This window comes from Sus scrofa, chromosome 2, assembly GCF_000003025.6.
Source record: "Sus scrofa isolate TJ Tabasco breed Duroc chromosome 2, Sscrofa11.1, whole genome shotgun sequence".
NCBI classification, from domain to species: domain Eukaryota; kingdom Metazoa; phylum Chordata; class Mammalia; order Artiodactyla; family Suidae; genus Sus; species Sus scrofa.
Window position 1 is genome coordinate 74909647 of NC_010444.4, and position 20012 is coordinate 74929658.

The 20012-nt window shown below is 56.4% G+C and overlaps 3 protein-coding genes across 7 annotated transcripts; 2 read left to right on the forward strand and 1 right to left on the reverse strand.

Annotated features, from left to right (window-relative positions):
• On the forward strand, positions 1473–11990 carry MATK (megakaryocyte-associated tyrosine kinase). 5 transcript variants are annotated; one of them, XM_021084108.1, is made up of 14 exons: positions 1473–1617; positions 2071–2162; positions 2846–2905; positions 3263–3376; positions 3469–3584; positions 3671–3890; positions 4381–4474; positions 5771–5836; positions 7604–7703; positions 7780–7864; positions 7953–8026; positions 8140–8335; positions 8690–8776; positions 11831–11990. In XM_021084108.1, the coding sequence occupies exons 2-14, from the start codon at positions 2157–2159 to the stop codon at positions 11963–11965; spliced, it is 1353 nt and encodes a 450-aa protein (XP_020939767.1). In that variant the 5' UTR covers positions 1473–1617; positions 2071–2156; the 3' UTR covers positions 11966–11990. The 5 variants fall into 5 exon arrangements, with proteins under 5 accessions (XP_020939767.1, XP_013850230.1, XP_005661402.1 ...); XM_013994776.2 differs by lacking the exon at positions 11831–11990 and adding an exon at positions 8872–9327; XM_005661345.3 differs by lacking the exons at positions 2071–2162; positions 11831–11990 and adding an exon at positions 8872–9322 and having other exon boundaries at positions 1491–1617.
• On the forward strand, positions 11907–15188 carry RAX2 (retina and anterior neural fold homeobox 2). The gene is made up of 3 exons (XM_005661348.3): positions 11907–12035; positions 12757–12984; positions 13560–15188. The coding sequence occupies exons 2-3, from the start codon at positions 12769–12771 to the stop codon at positions 13896–13898; spliced, it is 555 nt and encodes a 184-aa protein (XP_005661405.1). The 5' UTR covers positions 11907–12035; positions 12757–12768; the 3' UTR covers positions 13899–15188.
• MRPL54 (mitochondrial ribosomal protein L54) lies at positions 15418–18550 on the reverse strand. The gene is made up of 3 exons (XM_003123056.5): positions 18390–18550; positions 17537–17702; positions 15418–16907 (listed from the first exon to the last, which is right to left on the reverse strand). Exons 1-3 carry the CDS (start codon positions 18505–18507, stop codon positions 16775–16777), a joined length of 417 nt encoding a protein of 138 aa, XP_003123104.1. The 5' UTR covers positions 18508–18550; the 3' UTR covers positions 15418–16774.

Consider the following 20012-nt stretch of genomic DNA (forward strand, 5'->3'; position numbering starts at 1 on the left):
CAGGGAGTTCCCATCGTGGCACAGTGGAAACGAATCCGACTAGGAACCATGAGGTTGCGAGTTCGATCCGTGGCCTCATTCAGTGGGTTAAGGATCTGGTGTTGCTGTGGCTGTGGCGTAGCCTGGCAGCTATAGCTCCAATTAGACCCCTAGCCTGGGAACCTCCATATGCCACAGGTGCAGGCCTTAAAAAGGGGGAGGGGGAATGGATCAGGCAGTTCGTATTGTATCACATCCTGGTAGTGGTGGTTGTTATTGACAACCAGAGATTTTAGCTTTTTTCTTTTTTGTCTTTCTACAGCTGCACCTGCTGCATATGGAAGTTCCCAGGCTAGGGGTCAAATCAGAGCTGCAGCTGCTGGCCTATGCCACAGCCATGGCAATGCCAGATCCCAGCTGTATCCTTGACATACACCACATCTTGCTGCAGTGCCAGATCCTTAACCCACTGAGCGAGGCTAGGGATCAAACCCATGTCCTCATGGATACTAGTCGGGTTCTTAACCCGCTGAGCCACAAAGGGGAGTTTCATTAGCATTTTAATACATATGGTTTCCTAGTTTTGTTGCATAATATTCCATAATATAGAATATCTGTAATTCTTGTAACTGGGCCTCCATTCCCAGAAATTACATGACACCTTAGAGGCACAGACACCTTAGAGGTAACAGAAAATTAAATTCTGGGCATCTTGGCTCATCACCCCTCCTGAGATAGTTTCATCCTTGTCCAAGTGGCCTCATCCATTGGAATTGTAAAGGACCACCCAGAATGGCCGCTAGGTGCCAGGCCCCCCAGGCCATCAAATGCTCTGAGCTGGAAGCCAGTGCTGCCTGGCACTATGGAGGAGGAAACCAAGGCTGGGAGGGGGCAGCACCTGTCTAAGGCACAGCTGGCTGTTACCCTCCAAGGATGGCTGCTTGCCAGGAAGCCTCCAGTTCCAGATGACTTTTTTTTCGGGGTTCCCAATTTTCACTTAATATTGATGATGATGATAAGAATACATTTGACATATTTTGAGTGCTTTATTAGCGCCAAACACCAACCGCCCTCTATAGGGGCCAGATACTGAAATGAGACTCTTGGCATGTGAGGTGCCTGAGTGCTTTGGAATCGCGGTCCGAAGGTCCGCTGTGTCGCCCGAGCTCCATGGCTTGCTTACCTCCCCAGATGAGTAGCTTACTCTCCCTCCCCTCCCCCTTCACTAGCTCCATGCTCCAAGGCCTGGGTTCCCGAGATGGGCGGAGAGGCGCACCCCACGGCGCCAGGCCTGGGAGCGGCGTGGAGCCTGAGTATGCCACGGGCCCGGGTCTGGGGCGAGCGGGAGGCGCCGGGAGCCCTGGAGGCGGAGAGGGGAAGGGCCGGCGGCGGCGGCGCGCGAAGCAGACCGCAGTGCGGCCGGCGCTAGGACCCGCAGGGGCCTCCCAGGCTGCGGCGCCTCCCGCTCCCCCCCCCACCCCGCCCATCCCAGCCCTCCTCCCCCTCCCCCCAAAATGAGGAAACAGAGCAACTTGCTCCAAGTTGTGCTGCCGGGGCCACCTCGGGGTGCGCAGCCGGTGCGCTGGGGCCCTCCTGGGGGCGGGCGCGGGGTGCTTCCCAGGGGCGCCCCCTGAACAGGTGAGCGCAACGGCGGGGATAGAGAGGGAGACCGTGGGACAGTGTGGGGATCCAGAGAGCTGAGCGACGGGCGAACGCAGGAGGGGCCGGTGTGTGAGCGCGGGCTTGCTCGTCCGGGAGCGCGGTTGGTAGGCTGCTGGGACCGAAGGGTGGTTAGATACGATAAGGCGTGGGGTGGGGTGGTAATTTGGGGAGCGGGTGTGCGGGTCTGCAACCCCAGGTGTGTGTATCAGCGCGTCCACGTGTAGGGATGTGCGCGTGTCTCCTGGCTGCGTGTGCGCGGCCCTGCGTGTACCTCTGCGTGTTCGGGTGGCCCAGCGGCTGGCGCCCAGCTGTTCAAGTGTGGGTTTGTGTGTGGTGGTGGTGGTGGGGTTCAGTACACATGTTTCCAATGTACGAGCATCTGTGTGTGTGTGTACACACGTGTAGACGTGTGTGCACACCTGTCTCTAGGTGAACCTGCCTTTGCTTGCATATGGCGTGTCCACCTGTGTCCAAGCCGTGTGTTTCTGTGTGTGCTCGTGTGTACATGGATCAGTATGTGTGTGAGTATACAACAGGCTGGGGATTTATGGGGGCACATACCTGAGGGGCAAAGACTGCCCCCCCCCCAACCTGGCTCACTATCTAGGCACCTGGTGAGGTCCATGGGGTGGTGAGGGGCAGAAAAGCCCCTGCCTCAGCAGCAGTGAGGGACTTTGTGTGTCTGTTTTGGGTAGGGATGGGGGGGATCAGAGAGGCTCAGCTGGCAGCCAGAGAAGCGCAGCAGGGCTGCACTGCCCTGTCCCTCACCCCTCCAGGGTCAGAGATTCTTGGGAATGACCTTGAATCATCCTCTATTTCCTTGCCCTGCCCTTGCCTACTTACCAGAAAAGAGGAAGAACCACACTCTATTAGATGGCTCCAAGCTCCTCAGGCTGCTGGGGCTCCCTGGACTGCCAGGGCCTGAGCCAGCCCCTGGCCACTTGCTGTGTGCCTGCCTTGTGTCTCGGTTTCCTTTCGGGGAAGATGGCTGGGCCAAGCTCTGTGCTAAGGAATGTGCAGGGAAAGACCACCTCCCCCAAAGGGCTTTGGAGAGCCAGCGCCTTGGCCCCTGCCCCGCCCCACAACCTTGGGGAGACCTGCTGTTGCCTCCACCTGGCCTGGTCTGGAAGTGGTAGTAATGGCCCCTAGGGCCCCACCCTCACTTGGATCTGGGCTCTTGAGCTGGTCTCTGCCCCCTCCCCAGGGGAGCCCTCGCTTCCTCCACGCCTGGCACCCCCCACCCATCTCAGCCAGGATGCCATCGGTGAGTACCCCCAACCTGGGTGCCTATGCCCAGGCCCTTCCTTTACTCAGTCCACAGGGTGTCAGGTCCACTGGGGGAGGGGGTACTCTGACCCATGACCCCTTAGGGTGTATCTGCCAGTCTTCTTGTCACTTGGCATTGCTATTCTTTCACCTTTTCCTCCTGACCCCCCCCCACCCCCGCGTTTGTGACTCTGATATTTCCTCTGCTTAGCTGTGACCTCACCCTCTCTCCTTGTGTTCTCTATCTCTGCCTCAATCCAATCTTTCTCTCTCCCCTGGGTCTCTCTCTCTCTCCCCCACCACCTCTGCATCTCCTTCATGCCCCTTTCCCCTTTCTCCTCCCTCCCCCCACCAGAGGCGTTGGGCCCCGGGCACCCAATGCATTACCAAGTGTGAGCACATGCGCCCCAAGCCTGGGGAGCTGGCCTTCCATAAGGGAGACGTGGTTACCATTCTGGAGGCCTGTGAGGTGAGCTGTGGCAGGAGGATCTGGGTGTGCGTGGGGGACAGGGTGGGGTGCTCTGCCAGGACCCCCCCCCACCCTTGTCTCCCTCCCCGCAGAACAAGAGCTGGTACCGCGCCAAGCACCATGCCAGCGGGCAGGAGGGACTACTGGCTGCAGGCGCACTTCGGGAGCGGGAGGCCCTCTCAGCAGACCCCAAGCTCAGCCTCATGCCGTGAGTCGTGGGGAAGGGGCTGGGCCCCAGGGTGGGGTCGGCAGGGCCTGGCCAGCCCTGCCCAGCTGACCCTCCGCTGGCCGCAGGTGGTTCCACGGGAAGATCTCGGGCCAAGAGGCTGTGCAGCAGCTGCAGCCGCCGGAGGACGGGCTCTTCCTGGTGCGAGAGTCCGCGAGGCACCCGGGCGACTACGTGCTGTGCGTGAGCTTCGGCCGTGACGTCATCCACTACCGCGTGCTGCACCGCGAAGGCCACCTGACCATCGACGAGGTGGTCTGCTTCTGCAACCTCATGGATATGGTGGAGGTGCGGCGCCACAGGCCTGGGACCCCAGAGCCCATGCCGCTCCCCGCCCCCCCCGCCCCCCGCCGCCCAATGTGGAGATGGAGGGACCCCAGGCTCCTCCCCATTCAGACAGCTGAGTGGACATGGAACCCTAGAGCTGCGTGCGCCCTAGTGCTGGAGAAGGAGGGGCTGGTCCCCATGGACCACCAACCCTACATGTGGTCCGAGTCTTCCAGGGACCGGGGTGACTCCTCTGGGGAGCCCCAGGAACCTCCAATTTGACACCATTCCCAAGACACGCCCCCATCCTCCTGTTTCCTTCTAGTCTGCATCCTTTCCTGTTCCCATGGAAACCAGCCGAAATAATCCTGTGGGAACCAACCCCCTCTTCTCCTCCCCAGCTCCCACCCACTCCATCCAGAGACCCCCCTGGGAAGGGGACTGGATGCAGGGGTTCTCAGCACCAGGGAGGTTGGGCTCACAGCTGCCTCTGCCCTGCCCCACCCTGCAGCATTACAGCAAGGACAAGGGGGCCATCTGCACGAAGCTCGTGAAACCCAAGAGGAAGCAGGGCACCAAGTCAGCAGAGGAGGAGCTGGCCAAGGGTAGGCGGTTCCCCGCTTCTCACCCATGTTAGACCAGCCTGGGGAGGCAGGGCCCTGGGGCCTGGCACATGGCCAAGGCCACATCACCTGGGCGTTACTGTCTGACTCTGGGCTTCCCTTGGGTCGGGTAGGGTGTACCCCCACACACTGACCAGCACAATATTGATCTGGTTCCCACACTGCTGCTTCCCCATGTCCCCATCATCCTCCCTGTCACCTGAGCCTGAAACCCAAGCCAAACATCCCATATCCTCTCCATGGCCAAGTTCTAACACCAGTTTAATCTGGCCCCTACCCCTGGCTTGGCCTGGCCTCAGACCGTCCCATCAGATCACCTGCTTCCTGAGACAGGGAGCCCTCCTCCCTCCCAAGCCCTGTAGCCTCAAAGGCGACGTTCTACCATAAAAGTCCACCCATGTGACTCTCCCGCCTAAAGGAGGGAGTCCAGGTAGCTCCACTGCCTTCCAGAACTTTCCTTTGTGTCTGAGCCATCCTTCCAGCTTCATCTACAAGTCCCTTCCTCTATTCATAAGCCCCCAGGTTATGTGACTCCTCATTTTCTCTCATGCCTCTCTACTGTTGTGCATTCTGTTTCCCCCCACATGAAATGCCTTTCCAGCCCTTGATGAGTGAAATCCTCAATACTCAGGGCAAGTGCACCCTACTGTGGCCACTGCTTTCTAACCTGGTAATCGTGATCATCTCCTTTGAATCATCTTGGGGTTAGCACCCAGGTAGAGGCTGGTGTCACCATGCCTGACTGTACCCAAGGATTCATGATTTGGAGAGGGGCTTGGAGAAGGAAGAGGAAGAGGCCTGTAGAACCTAGTGAAGGACAGTGGGGGCAAAACACAAGTGTGTGTGAAGGAAAAATCAGGGAGCCTGGAGTGCAGATGACAACTTAGAGCTCTGGAAGATTCTGGAAAATTCCAGAACCTTTATCAAAAGTTTCCAGAAGCTTTACTAGTCTCCATGTCTGTTGTATTTTTTGGTCTGTGTGTGCCCCTGGTGACAGAAGTAAAGGGCTGTAAAAGGAGGAGCCCACAGAGTACTTGAAAGGACACATTCTTCAGGTAGAAGAGAGAAAAGCAGCCCTAAATGGTGGGCTCCATTGCTTTTGACCCCAAGTTAACTGTACCAGGAATGCAGTGCCTCAGGCATGTCCTTGGGCCACTGGAAACAGCAGCCACCAGAATTTGTGCTGTGGGAGCCGTCGCTTGGTCTCCCACTAGGGGGAGCCACCGTGGAAGGGGCTGGGGAGCCTGTCACCCCTCTGACTAGGTCTTCAACCTACAGCCGGCTGGTTACTGAACCTGCAGCATTTGACATTGGGAGCGCAGATAGGAGAGGGAGAGTTTGGAGGTGAGTAGGGGTGTGGCAGGTGGGGGGCGGGGGTTGAAGCAAGGTGGGGAAGTCCCAGAGATGGATTTACATTCATATTTGATCCCAAGGTCTCCTCTCTCTGTGAAAGGAGGTTCACAACAGCTGGGGTGAGTCGAGAGGTAGCACAGGCAGCCATCTAGTGTGTATGAGTCCTTTACACCCCCAGGCTTGCACATGCTGGTCCCTCTGGGATGCTGTTGCCTGAAGTTATTATTCTGGAAGGCCCTGGGGCTTAGATCAGGGGTCGCAGACCTACTCTATAAAGAGCTGGAATGTGCATATTTTCTGTCTGCCACATCTGCTCACTTCTGCCCTTGTAGCAGGAAAGCAGCCACAGGTGACAGGTAAACAAGCAGGAATGGCCGTGTGTCCATAAAACTATATTTATAGGAGTTCCCATTGTGGCGCAGCAGAAATGAATCTGACTAGGAACCATGAGGTTGTGGGTTTGATCCCTGGCCTCGCTCAGTAGGTTAAGGATCCAGCGTTGCTGTGATCTTTGGTGTAGGCTGCAGACATGGCTCAGATCCTAAATCAACTGTGGCTGTGGTGTAGGCCGGCAGCTCCAGCTCAAGTTCTACCCCTAGCCTGGGAACCTCCATATGCCATGGGTGAGGCCCTTAAAAAAAAAAAAAAAAAAGGCAGGAGTTCCTGTTGTGGCACAGGGGTTAATGAATCCAACTAGGAACCATGAGGTTGTGGGTTCGGTCCCTGCCCTTGCTCAGTGGGTTAACGATCTGGTGTTGCCATGAGCTGTGGTGTAGGTCGCAGACGCGGCTCGGATCCTGCATTGCTGTGGCTCTGGCGTAGGCCAGGGGGGCTACAGCTCCGACTCAACCCCTAGCCTGGGAACCTCCATATGCCGTGGGAGCGGCCCAAGAAATAGCAAAAAAAAAAAAAAAAAAAATTTATAGATACTGAAATTGAACTCTGTCATGCTGTGAAATATTACTCTTATTTTGATTTTTTTCAACCATTTCAAAATGTAAAGGACTTCCTATTGTGGTTCAGCAGTTCAAGGACCAGACACAGGGTCTGTGAGGATGCAGGTTCAATTCCTGGCCTCACACCTGGTTAAGGGTCGGTGTTACTGCAAGCTGTGGTATAGGTAGCAGATGCGGCTCAGATCCAATGCTGCTGTGCTATAGCATCGACTGGCAGTTGCACCTCTGAATCGACCCCTGGCCTGGGAACTTCCATACGCCGTAGGTGCAGCCTAAAAATAAATAAATAAATAAAATTTTAAAAACTGGAGTCTTTTTGTGGCACAGCAGGTTACATAACGATCTGGCATTTTTACTGTGGCAGCTTGGTTTGCTGTGGAGGTGTGGGTTCCATCCCTGGCCTGGTGCAATGGGTTAAAGGATCTGTCATTGTCACAGCTCTGGTGTGGGTCGAGGCTGCTGCTCAGATTCAGTCCCTGGCCCAGGAACTTCCATGTGCCTCGGGCACAGCCATAACATTAAAATAACAAAAATTAAATAAACAAAAAAAAACAACTAAAAATGTAAAAACTCATTCTGAGCTTGCAGGCCTTGCAAAAACCCACACAGGACTGATTTGGACCCTGAAGCTGGAGTTTGCAGACCCCTGGCTTAGGTGATTCACTTTGCTCAGGGGTCTGGAACCTCTAGGGTGAGGGGTTTCCAGGCCTGGGGGCCACAGCAGGGTAGGCCTCTGTGGGGGTTGATGTGAGTGGGTATGTCCCTGTTTCTGCCCTGACCTCTGCCCCCACCCACCCCTTAGCCGTCCTGCAGGGCGAGTACCTGGGACAGAAGGTGGCAGTGAAGAACATCAAGTGCGACGTGACGGCCCAGGCCTTCCTGGACGAGACAGCGGTCATGACGTGAGTCCTGGTGAGGGGAGAGCACTCTAGGTAGGGGGTCCCAACCCACCCTCACCCCACGCCCGCCTGCCCCCAGGAAGATGCAGCACAAGAACCTGGTGCGCCTGCTGGGTGTGATCCTGCACCAGGGCCTCTACATCGTCATGGAGCACGTCAGCAAGGTGGGAGAGGGGCCCAAAGGTCTCCTGGGGTGGGGGGACCCCCGAGCAGCCTGGAACACTGCCCCACCACGCCTGTGCTCCCCTGCAGGGTAACCTGGTGAACTTTCTACGGACGCGGGGCCGGGCCCTTGTGAACACCCCCCAGCTCCTGCAGTTTTCCCTGTGAGTGGGGCTCCCAGGGGATGGGGAAACTAGGACATGGAGCAGGGAGGGGCCTGGCCTTGGGGGTCTGTGGCCCAGGCACTGGAGCCTCCTGCCCCCCACCTCCCCAACAGGCATGTGGCCGAGGGCATGGAATACCTGGAGAGCAAGAAGCTGGTGCACCGTGACCTGGCTGCCCGCAACATCCTTGTGTCCGAGGACCTGGTGGCTAAGGTCAGCGACTTTGGCCTGGCCAAAGCTGAGCGCAAGGGGCTGGACTCCAGCCGGCTGCCGGTCAAGTGGACGGCACCCGAAGCCCTCAAACATGGGGTGAGCCCCCGCCTTAGCCCCCAGGGACCTTGGAACCTAGCTCCACTCTATGACCGTGGGCCTGTCTCTTGGCCTCTCTGAACCTCCATGGGAAATGGCTCTGCCTCCCCAATAAGCCCTTGGCCCATAATTGTTCCTTTTAGTTCCTTCCTGGGCCTCGGACTCCTCATTTCTGAAACAGTCCTGGGCTCAGTACTGAGAGCAAGGATAACCTTGTTCTTGCACCGAGTCTGAATTGGGGAATTCATGGGAGAAGACAAGAGAGTGAAGTTCAACCCAGGAGGACATCCTGGAGGAAGCAGGGGGTGGAGCAGAAGCCCTGAGCAGTCCCTCCTCACTCTGATCACCCAACAGAAGTTCTCCAGCAAGTCAGATGTTTGGAGTTTTGGGGTGCTGCTGTGGGAGGTCTTCTCATACGGCCGGGCTCCATACCCCAAGATGGTGAGCAGGGTCCAGGGGGAGGGACTGGGTCCCAGGCAGGTCTAGGGGTCGTGATCCTGACCCCCAGCCCACACCGGCATGCTCTCTGCCTACAGTCGCTGAAGGAGGTGTCAGAGGCCGTGGAGAAGGGGTACCGCATGGAGCCCCCCGAGGGCTGCCCGGGCCCCATCCACGCCCTCATGGGCAGCTGCTGGGAGGCAGAGCCTGCTCGTCGGCCACCCTTCCGCAAACTGGCCGAGAAGCTGGCCCGGGAGCTGCGCAGCGCAGGCCCCTCAGCCCCCAGTGGAGGGCAGGATGCAGATGGTCCCACCTTGACACGCAGCCAGGAGCCCTGACCCTGCCCACGGGGCCTCGGCCCCCGGAGGACTGAAAGTGCAGGGCACAGGGTGGGACGTGGGCCAGGCCTGGAGAGGGGCAAGGCCGGCCAGCTGCCTGCCTCGGTGGTGTCACAGGGGCAGGGCTGGGTGGGGGCTCTGGGCCACCTGTGGGCACCCCAGCCACAGGGAGGTGAAGGACTGGCACCTAGATAAAGACTGGTTCCAAGGACTGGGTGTCTGCCTCTCTCTCTGCTCCCCCTGTGTCCACACTGGGGGCCCCCTGTCACTCAGCCAGGGGGCCACCTGCCTGCCCACTTGTCTGTCCACTGAGGGGTTCACCCAGCTAGGACCTTGCAGCCCCCGGGGGCAAAGATTTCCCTGGGGATGGAGCCAGGAGACCCCCAGGCCAGGGATCACAGCCACCCGTGGACCCATTTGCTAATGGGTCCCCACTAATGGGTTCCCCACCTCGTTTGGTGGTGAGGACCCCACTATAGTCCTCAGCATCTCAGGAACAGACAACAGTGGGCCAGTGCCAGAGGCCACAGAGGTCTAATCTCCTGTCCCAGCATCCTCTTCTGCTCCCAGCCCTTGCCCCTCAGAGATGGCATGTGGGAGCCCAGGGAGGGCCTGCCACTGTGGTGATGTCCCTTCCTGGGGAGGCTCTACTGCCACCACCTGTGTTCTCCACCTGTCACGACCCAACATCCTGACCCAGTGACTCTGAAGGACACCGAAAAAAGCCAGCAGCACAGCCTGTCTCAAGGCCCCGCTCTCCTGTCCACTGTCTCATGGGGGCTGGGGCTCTAGGCTTGAATCCTGACTCGACCCTAGTTGCCTGGCCAGGGCTTACTGTGACCCACCACCTAGGACTGAAGGCATGTCTGGGATGGGGTCTTAGTGCTAAACTTGAGGTGTTCTGGGCAAACTTGGGCAGGGAAGTGGGGAGACGCTTTGTGAACTGGCATCTTTTCCAGGGGTGGTGTGAGGACCCCAAGGGCTTGCAGCAGTGTAGGGCTGAGTGCACAGTGTTACTACACAGTTATTACTGTGATTGTCAACCACCCAGACAGCTGGGCTCTAGAATGCCTGGAGAGGGGGTCCTGGCCAGCTGAATGTGGCCCCCATCCCAGGACCCCCTGAGCTGGTGCAGGGCCACCAGGCCACAGCAAGGCCTCCCACCTTGGCTGACCCATCCCTGCCCCCACTGAGCCAGAGGTCATGCTGACTTGTCTCAAGGTCATGCTGACCTGCAGTTCCCCCTGTGCCCCATCAACCCCTCTAGCCTGTTTCCCCATCAGCACCTGAAGGGCTTCTTCCTGGGGGAGAAATGAAGGGTGGGAAGCCAGAAGCGCTGAGAGTGGCCTGCTCCCCACCTCAGTCCAGCTGGAGTAGGCCACCTGTCCCAGTGACCCCGCACCACCCGGCCCACCCCTAATCTGGCCCTCTAAGCTGACACAGCGTCTGGACCTTCAGCCACATCCTGCTAAGTCCCCAAAGCCACCTGCTCCTGACACCCAGATCCCTCCTGTGCCTCTTAACCCACCCGCAGCCAATTAGCTAATTGGGGCCTGAGAACAGAGCTGCTTGTTAGCGTTTTAAAGTGATGAAACGATTGGGGGAATCACCTCCCCCACTCCACAGACCTTGCTCCCCAGGCCGCAGAGCCCCAGCCCACCTTACAGACAGGGCAGTGAGGTTTGGAGGGGCCCCAGGAAGCACTGGGCTGAGGGCTTCTGAGGCCTCCCTGCCCAGGTCACCCCTTAGGGATTATGCCCCTCTGCCCACCCTAGCCCTCCCTCTCATCCAAGCCCTCTCACCCCCACTCCTGACTCCTCCAGGACCTAGACCCCTTTGCTGTATGTGTGTGTATTTGTGTGTGTGTGTACAGGCATGCATGCGAGTGCCTGTCTCCACCTCTTTCTCTCTCTGTGTGTGTGTGTGTGTGTGTGTGTGTGTGTGTCTTTCCCCTACAAAGCCTACATTCTGGAAGGACTTATCCCTGTGTCCTCTCACACTCACTCCCTGGTCCATCCACTGGCCTGGGTCTCCCGCCTCGCTCCACTAGGACAACCTCCCTCCTGCCCGCCTCACTCCAGTCCCTCTCCTCTCTCAACCCCCTGCCTGAGACCCTCAGGCTCCTTGGGTTGGGGAGGGGGGTTGGCAAACCATTCTTAAGGTCTTCCCTAGATCTTTCTCCAGCTCTCAGGCTACCTCAGTCCCATTATCCACTTGTCCCCAAAACAGGGGCCTGGGTATACCCACACCTCTTCCCTCCTCCCCAGAATCACTCTCCTGTCCCCTTCTCTCCTGACCTTGCCCTCACCAGGCCTCTGGCCTTCTCCAAGCCTCCCATCTTGCCTACAACGGATACTCATCCAAAGTGCCATTTGTGCCCTCTCTGTTGCTCCACAACCTCCCATGGCTCCCTAGTATCTGCCTCTTCACACAGTCTTGTTCAGAATTTACAGCCCTGCACTCCATCTCCCATTCCGATCACCTTCCTTAAAAGAGCAACCTTCCTTCCCCTGCTTGAGTTTTCTCACCAGGCTTCTGACCACCTGGCATGCTGCAGTTTACTTATGTAGTTGCAGATTGCCTCCCCCACTAGGATGCCAGCTCCAAGATTTGTGTCCCGTTTGTTCATCGCTGTGAACAGTACCTGTGTGTGTAAAGTAAATGTTTATTAAGTGAACTTCTATTCATACCTCAAAACCATACGCCTTGCCCTGCACAGTGCCTGGGAGAGCCAACTGGAATTGACTTCACCTCTGGGACCTCAGCATCTCCAACCCCCATCAACATCTGTGAATCTAAGAGGGACTTTTTCTCACCCCAGATGATAAAAACAGTAACAGTGAACATTCATTAAGCACTCACTGTATGCCAATCACTGCGATGCTCTTTCATCAGCTTATTGAGTCCCTGTGGAGCCCCATGGGGTGAGTCCTGTTGTCGACATTTTACAACTAGGGAAACAAGCCCAGAGAGGGGTAGGGTCTTGATGTCCTACAGCAAAGGCTGGCAGACCCAGGCTGACGGTGTCCCTCCAACCCCTGGAGCCCCAGTCTTCTGCTACCCAGCCCTCCTTCTATGGCTCAGAGCAACCTGTGCCTGGGCGGGAGGGGCCACCTCGATTAATCACCTCGCTAATCCTCCCCCCAACCTGCCCAACCCCAACCCCTTCAGGTCTGGCTGGGCCAGGCCAGCAGCAGATGGCACTGGGCCCACAGGGGCTGTTGGAGGGACTGCTGGGGGCAGTGAGCACAGTCGGGCCTGGGAAGGAGTTGGGGGGCACAGAGAGCCCCCTAGGGCAGAGGACTAGGGGGTAAGGAAGAGCTCCTTAAGGCAATGTCCCAGTTCCTGCCTTCTTAGGGTTCCTAGACAGAGAGATAAAGGGAGAGAGGAGAAGTCAGAGCTCCAGAGGGAAAGAGAAATAGAGCTGGGGGGACGGAGACACCAAGAAAAGTCATCAGAGAAGGAAGTGTAGACAGAAATTACCCGAGATGGACAGAGAGGCTGGGGAGGCAGAATGAATGCAGGACCCAGTGGAGGGAGAAGCCCCTCCAAATCTTACCCCAGACCCCCTGTCCCTGCCCCACCCTCCCCAGCAGCAGTCCCTCCTGAGTCTCACCACCATCTGCCCTGCTGCTGTCCTGCCAGGTGGAGGGAGCCATGTTCCTGAGCCCGGGTGAGGGGTCGGCGGCTGAGGGTGGGGGGCCAGGGCCAGGAGATGAAGCCCCAAAGAAGAAGCACCGGAGGAACCGCACGACATTTACCACATACCAGCTGCACCAGCTGGAGCGGGCGTTTGAGGCCTCCCACTATCCAGACGTTTACAGCCGTGAGGAGCTGGCAGCCAAAGTGCACCTGCCCGAGGTGCGCGTGCAGGTGAGGGTCCCCCTCAACAACCCACAGAGAGAGCTGGTGCTGGATATGGACCTTCCCAGTGTATGAGAGTGCTTTACAGAGGAGGGGATATGGGACTGGGGCCTTGATGTTTGAGTACGAGTTGCCAGCTAGAAAAGAGAAAGGGCATTTTTCTAGGCATGCAGAACCGTGTGTGCAGACATGTGGAGGGGTTAAATTGGAGGCATTTGCATTGAGCTGTGCATGAGGCAGGTGGAAGGGAAGGCAGAGAAAAACCTTGTGAAGGGCCTCAAATGCTGAGCTCAGTGGCTGGAACTTCATGCCAAGGGCCAGGAGACAGGGAGGAGGCCAAGAAGCCTGAGGGGGCCTGGGCAAAAAGAGAGGCAAGGAGAGACTTAAGGCTGATTTGATTCGGGCTAAGAGGCAGGGGTCTTTCTCTCAAAACAGCGGTCTTCTTGAGGCAGGTAACAAAATTGTTGGCACTGCAACTGTCAGGTTAGATAGCAGGCAGAACCTCAAGAGGCTGGGAGGCCCAAGAGTGGGTGCCCCTCTTCCCACTGGCCCCAACCTGGAAGCACCTCTCTTGCTGCCTCCAGGTGTGGTTCCAGAACCGCCGGGCCAAGTGGCGCCGCCAGGAACGTCTGGAGTCGGGCTCTGGAGCTGTGGCAGCCCCAAGGCTCCCTGAAGCCCCAGCACTGCCCTTTGCCCGCCCTCCTGCCATGCCACTGCCCTTGGAACCCTGGCTGGGCCCTGGGCCCCCAGCCGTGCCAGGCCTCCCTTGCCTCCTGGGCCAGGGCACTGGGCTGCAGGGGTCCTTTGGGCCCCATGCCTTCGGTCCAGCCTTCGCAGAAGGCTTTGCCCTGGAGGAGGCATCCCTGCGGCTGCTGGCCAAGGAGCACGTGCAGGTTCTGGACAGGGCCTGGCCGTCAGCCTGAGCCTGGTGCCTGTCGGTGGCCACCCACGCCAGATCCCTCACCTCACCATCACCTCCTTACCCTGCCTTTCAGGGAACTGGCACTGGTTTCAGCAAGGAGGTGGCCAGAGGGTGGTCCCTGGCCTGGTCTCAGGGGTGTCTGTGCCCTCGTGGGGCCTCAGTCTCCCCATCTGTCAAATGGGTGTGGGTGGGGTGGATTCTGAGGCTCTTAGACTGTAAAGCTGCACTCAGGAGCCACTGGGATGTTGATTCTGAGTTGATCAGTCTAAATCCCTCTGTCTGCTCCTAATCTAACAGCAGAGCCTCCCTGGCCCTCAGAGACTTTCTCTGAGAATAACAAATAACAGCAGAAGCTCATGTTCAACCTGTCCCCTTTCACTACATGCTCTGTATGTCCACCCTATGCCCACAGCTTTACCCTGTGAGGTGGGCATAGCCATCGGCCTCATTTTACAGGGGAGGAAACTGGGACCCAGAGAGGCAAAGCTAGTTCCCTGAGGCCACAAAGCCTGTAGGAGGTGGAGCTGTTTTCAAACTCATTGCCTGACTCCATCACCCCAGGCACCACACTGGACCCTGGCCAGACACTAACAGGGTACTCTCAGGTAGAAGCAGCTGACGCCAGGTGAATATTGTTTGCCCCTGCACCCCCCACTTACCAAAGTGTGGCTTATGTCCTCACTGACCACAGCCCCCATCATGTCTCCCAGCCCCACTGATGCTGGGTTGGGTCCCTGGTGTTCTAGCCAATGCAACTATGTCTCCCCAGGCCTCATGAAGGTACAGTGGTCACCCTTCCCAGGGCTGGGCTGGACTCCAGGACATGGAAGCTGTGGTGGGGGGTGGGGGACTGGCCCAGTGCCTACATGACAGGGAACCACCGTAGGGGATGGGGCAGCCTGGGACAGATGGGGGAGGGGGAGAGAGGGCAGCACCCCACTCGCTCCTGGCTCTATCCAGGAAGTGACCACAGGCTCTAGGAAACTCCAGGAATTTCACCTGATGCTCACACCCAGATCATCTGCTCACCTTCAATCTCAGATGGCACCTCTGAACCCAATGGCCCACATGCTGTTACACTGCAGCAGCCAGACCAGCCACACACCCAATCATTGATTCATCCATCCAGTCTATGACAAAGACATGGCAGTGAACAGAGAAAAACCCCCATCCTCGTGGAGCTGCCACTCCAGTGGAAGAGACAAGAACCATGATTTTTTTTTTTTTTGCCATTTCTTGGGCCGCTCCCGCGGCATATGAAGGTTCCCAGGCTAGGGGTCAAATCAGAGCTGTAGCCGCAGGCCTACGCCAGAGCCACAGCAACGCGGGATCCGAGCCACATCTGCAACCTACACCACAGCTCACGGCAACGTCAGATCCTTAACTCACTGAGCAAGGCCAGGGATCGAACTTGCAACCTCATGAAGAACCATGATTTTTAAAATAAATTTAAAAAACATGTAATGTCTGCTGGTGTTAAGTGCAAGGGAGAAAAATAAAACCAGCAAGCGCAATCAGGAGTGTGTGCAGGGTTACAATTTAATAGGGTAGTCAGGGGAGGCCTCACGGAGGTGACATCAGAGCAGAGACTTGGAAGTGAAAGAGGGAGCCCCAGGTACATCTGGGGAAAAGCAACCCAGGTAGAGGGCACAGCATGTCCAAGGGCCCTAGGGCAGCACATTGCCTTGTGTGTAGGAGGAAGTGAGGAGGCCTGTGGCTATACCAACTTTGGCTTTTTACCCTGAGAGCCCTGGGGAACCACGAGAGGGTTGGAACAATCAGCCTGCCCACAGCAGGCCACCAGGGATGGCAGGTGTGCGGTAATCCGCCTGGCAGAGTCCTCCTAAGAGGATGAGGGCTCTTATTTTCCTGGGACTAGACAGAATTAGCTGCAGGGACCCTGCTCTGCCCCAGCCCCCCAGGCAGTTACCCAGGTATCTCCAATCCAGGTATCTACCCAGGAGAGGGCATGGCTATAGCAGGGCCCTGGCACTGTGTGCACACACGGTGTACCCTCTAGCTACCTCCAATCTGGTGGACACCCGTGGGGGTGGATAGGAAGATGATCGGTGGGCCCAGGTTCCTCAGATCAAATGATGGTCCAATGAAAATAACCCTGTGACCTTGGTAGGAAGGAAAGAGAAGTCCTTTTCCTCTGTTAGGCTTGCTGAACTGGGTAGGGGGGTGTCAGCCAGGAGCCACACCTGCCCAAGGGAACTACTCACTGGAGTTGAAAGACTCCAGGAATGGAGAGAGCCACATAGCTGAGCACCTGGATCCAGCTGTGCCTGAAGTCAGAACCTACCCCTGGACATTTCAGTTCCTGAAGCTCACAGACTATTCTGCTCCAGATGACTTGGCTCAGGTGTGAGTCCACTGTAACCCAGAGAGGCTTAGCTAGAACCATCCACCCCCAACGTGAGGACAGGGGTTGGGGCCTCTTGGGCAATGCTAGGAATTCCAAGAATCAGGGTAAGAAGCCCAGTGAGGCATGGAAGTGAAGATGGACCTGTAGAAGCCAGACCAACCACTGGGAGTGGAGGCTGGGCCATGGAACCACAGAGTTTGAAGTATACCTCCCTCCCCACTGCCTGCCCCAAGTCCCTCCTGGCCCCAATGTGAGACATGACCCAGCACCATCCAGGGCCTGTCAACAATTGCCCCAAGAAGTCTTTACTGGTCCCCAGGACCTTAATTCGGCCTCACTGTGGGGACCACCCAGGAACCCCAGTGAGAGGAAGATCTCTGTTTTCAGAAAAGTCTGTCTTTTCCGGAAAATAAAAGGTTGTGGGGGCGGGAAGGTGGAGGTACTTCCCCTCCCTACACCTTCTGTCTCCTCAGGTCCTTGGAGGTCCCGGTGCTCTGGTTCCTCGCCTGCTAGAACTTTCGGTTCTTGCTCAGCCGGTTGTGGCGCCAAATGTTGTGTTTCCGCAGCAGCCGCCAGTATTCTCGGGTCTCGGGGTCCAGTTCCTCCAGCTTCTTGGGGGGGCCCACGTTCATCTCGAACAGCCTGACAGGGAGTGGGCGGTAGTTGGGGTTGCAGAGCAGCCCCTGCATGGCTTCCGCACTCCAGGCACTCTAGGCAGAGGCAGCAGCAGGACTGAGTCCCATGGTGGCTGCATGACCTCAGGACCGTCCCTCTCCACCCCTAGCCAGGTTCCTGGTTGTGGAACGAGAGGGTGCTCCTATCCCAATGGCCCTGGGATCTGAGGTGGACCAAGGCTTCTGCCTCCTAGCCATTGTCCCTGTGTCACTGCCTGCCTGTATGGCCTCCCCACTCACTCACTCAACCTCTCTAAACTTTCCCCAGCTTAAAGGATCAGCTCACGCCAAGGGCTTCGACATCCTGCCACCGCCCTCAGGGCCAAGAGCAAAATCCTCCCTGCAGCCCCACCCCCACCCCGGGTGCACACAGGCTGTGCTCCATCAAGTTCCTGTCCTGTCTCCCTCTACTCTCCACCTTGCCCCCTGCTCTCACTAACAGACCAGGTTCAGGTCTTTGCACTGACTGTTCCCATCCACCTCTGAAGCTCTGTTCACCCACTCAGGTCTTGACTCGTATCACCTTCCCAGGGAAGCCTTCTGGAAACCTCAGATTTGACTAGCCAGGCCCTCCTCACCCAGTCCCAGTCCACTTACCACTCTGGGTACTCAGAATCTGGCTTCAGAACGACATCCTGGCCCTCCTTGTAGATATTGACGCCCATGGCATGTGTGGTGAGACGGAAGGGGTCTGTACACACCTCTGGGTCCTTAAGAGCCTCACCGACCACAGCGCCTTTGCCGCCTTTGCCCCCCTTAATGACTGTGATAGGGTAGAATCATTTCAGCCCAACTTCACCCTCAAGAAGCCACCCCTTTCTGCCCTGGCTGGACCTTGTATGCTACATGCAAAACCATTTAAACTGGAACACGGCTACTGCATTAAATGGCACTAACATTCAAGTGACCAAGTCATCCCTTTCCAATTCCATTTTCATTCCTTATGTTTAGCTCATGGAGAAAGTCTCCGCCGGCTGCTTGGTGTTTTTAAACCCTCACAATTGCCAAGTCCCTCCTTTCGACAGAGGAAATCAGGCAAGGGTGTTTCCAGAGAAAATTTCTTTTCGTTTTAATACTTGGATGGGTCCCCATATGGCTCCAATCCTTGCCAAAGGTAACCGATTTGGAGGCAGAAACATGAGAGGTGGCCAACTTCATTACTTCCTCGGCCCCTCAGCCCCGCACCCTTCCAAGAAAACCCTTTCCCAGTAAGGCGACTTTGCTCCAGCTAGCACAGACCCCAGCCACAGCCTTAGGGGCTTCACGCTGGTGCCGGCGCACTGACTGCAATCGCGCCCAGGTACCTCGAACTGCGCCTGCACAGAGCTAAGCAGCGGCCTCTGAGCTTGCGTGCTGATTCTAGGACGCGCCTCCCCAACCCGCGCTTGCGCACTACCAACTTCCCAATGTTCCCACCACTGCCGTCTTGGTCTCTCGTAACCCAGCTCACCCGGTCTTTTGGCGTAATTTCGTACATGGAGTCGCCCAGAAACGGCGGCATCTGAGAGCTCCCAGGCCCGCCAGGCGGCCCAGCTACGGGCAGCCCCGAAAAGGCGTCTGGCCGCCATGACCTATGCCGACTGCCCGCACGTGCACGTTTCCGGAATACGTCAGCGACCGAAGGGTGCCTGGGAGTTGTAGGCTCCTAGCGATTTATGGGGAGCGTAGTATTTTGTCTTAGGGCAACATTTATTTTGACTGCTTTAAACTTTTATAGATATCCCTAGTTTACTGCAGGAGGGGACTTTCAAAGGATGTGGATTTTTTTAAAAACTTTTATTAAAATATAGTTGATTTACAATGTTGTGTTTTTTTCAGCTGTATAACAAAGGGATCGTTACACATGTATGTATACTTTGTTAGCTTCTTTTTCATTACAGGTTATTACAAGATATTGAATGTAGCTCCCTGTACTATACAGTAGGTTTTCCTTGATTCAAAGGATGTTTCCTTGACTTCTTGTCCTTTGGTTTCTTATCACTTCCCTTAAGTATCACACCTTATACATTCCTGATTCTATTCAATGAGCAATTACTGAAAACCTGAAGGTAATAAAAGCTGACATATATTAGACTCATTATGTCCCAACCCTATTGCTAAATCCATAATCAGCTCGATTTTGTTTAATTCTCATGATTAGGAGGTAGGTATGTATTTTATCATCCTCAGTTTACAATTAAGGAAGCCAGAAGCTCAGGGAGGTAACGTTAAGACAGGTGAGCCATTCTGCTAACCCTAACCCTCCCTACTGTGAGCTAAAGTCCGTCCACAGTATGGTCCCTGCCCTGCTTCCAGTGTCCCTGGAATTGAGAGAATCTCTTAACGCTAGTTTAGGATTTTCCAGTCTCATTTCTTTCTTTCTTCATTTTTTCCCCTGTCTTTTTAGGGGCCCCACCCATGGCACATGGACATTTCGAGGCTAGGAGTCAAATCGAGTGGTAGCTGCCAGTCTACACCACAGCAATACAGGATCTGAGCCACACCTGTGGCCTACACCACAGTTTAAAGCAACGCTGGATCCTTAACCCACTGAGTGAGGCCCAGAATGCCAGTCGGTCTGATTCGTTACCACTGAGCCACAATGGCAACTCCCAGTCTCATTTCTTCATCTTTTTCTTTCTTTTTTAGTGTCGGTGGCATGTGGAAGTTCCTGGGTCAGGGATCAAACCCGCACCACAGTGGTAACCAGAGCCACGAGCCACATCAGTGACAACTGCCAGATCTAGCTGAGCCACACTTTTGATTTTTGGCTCCAGCATGCGGAATCTCAGTTCTCAGACTATGGATTTGAACTTTGGCTGCAGCAGCGACAACGCTGAGTCCTAACCACTAGACCACTAGGGAACTCCCAAGCAGTGCTTTTTTTCTTTTCTTCTTCTTCTTTTTTTTTTTTTTTTTTTGTTTTCCTTTTTGCCATTTCTTGGGCCGCTCCCATGGCACATGGAGGTTCCCAGGCTAGGGGTCGAATCAGAGCTGCAGCCGCCGGCCTACGCTAGAGCCACAGCAACGTGGGATCCGAGCCACTTCTGTAACCTACACCACAGCTCACAGCAACGCCGGATCCTTAACCCAC

What these genes read in the sequence shown, in the direction of transcription:
- MATK (XM_013994776.2), top strand. An exon ending in AGGAGAGGGAGAGTTTGGAG is followed by an intron (nt 5,837 to 7,603) that starts GTGAGTAGGGGT and finishes CCCACCCCTTAG; the next exon opens with CCGTCCTGCAGGGCGAGTAC. An exon ending in CAGCTCCTGCAGTTTTCCCT is followed by an intron (nt 8,027 to 8,139) that starts GTGAGTGGGGCT and finishes CCTCCCCAACAG; the next exon opens with GCATGTGGCCGAGGGCATGG.
- RAX2 (XM_005661348.3), top strand. Translation starts at nt 12,769, where the DNA reads ATGTTCCTGAGCCCGGGTGAGGGGTCGGCGGCTGAGGGTGGGGGGCCA. An exon ending in TGCCCGAGGTGCGCGTGCAG is followed by an intron (nt 12,985 to 13,559) that starts GTGAGGGTCCCC and finishes TGCTGCCTCCAG; the next exon opens with GTGTGGTTCCAGAACCGCCG.
- MRPL54 (XM_003123056.5), bottom strand. Translation starts at nt 18,507, where the DNA reads ATGGCGGCCAGACGCCTTTTCGGGGCTGCCCGTAGCTGGGCCGCCTGG. An exon ending in AAATTACGCCAAAAGACCGG is followed by an intron (nt 17,703 to 18,389) that starts GTGAGCTGGGTT and finishes ACCCTATCACAG; the next exon opens with TCATTAAGGGGGGCAAAGGC. An exon ending in GATTCTGAGTACCCAGAGTG is followed by an intron (nt 16,908 to 17,536) that starts GTAAGTGGACTG and finishes ACTCCCTGTCAG; the next exon opens with GCTGTTCGAGATGAACGTGG.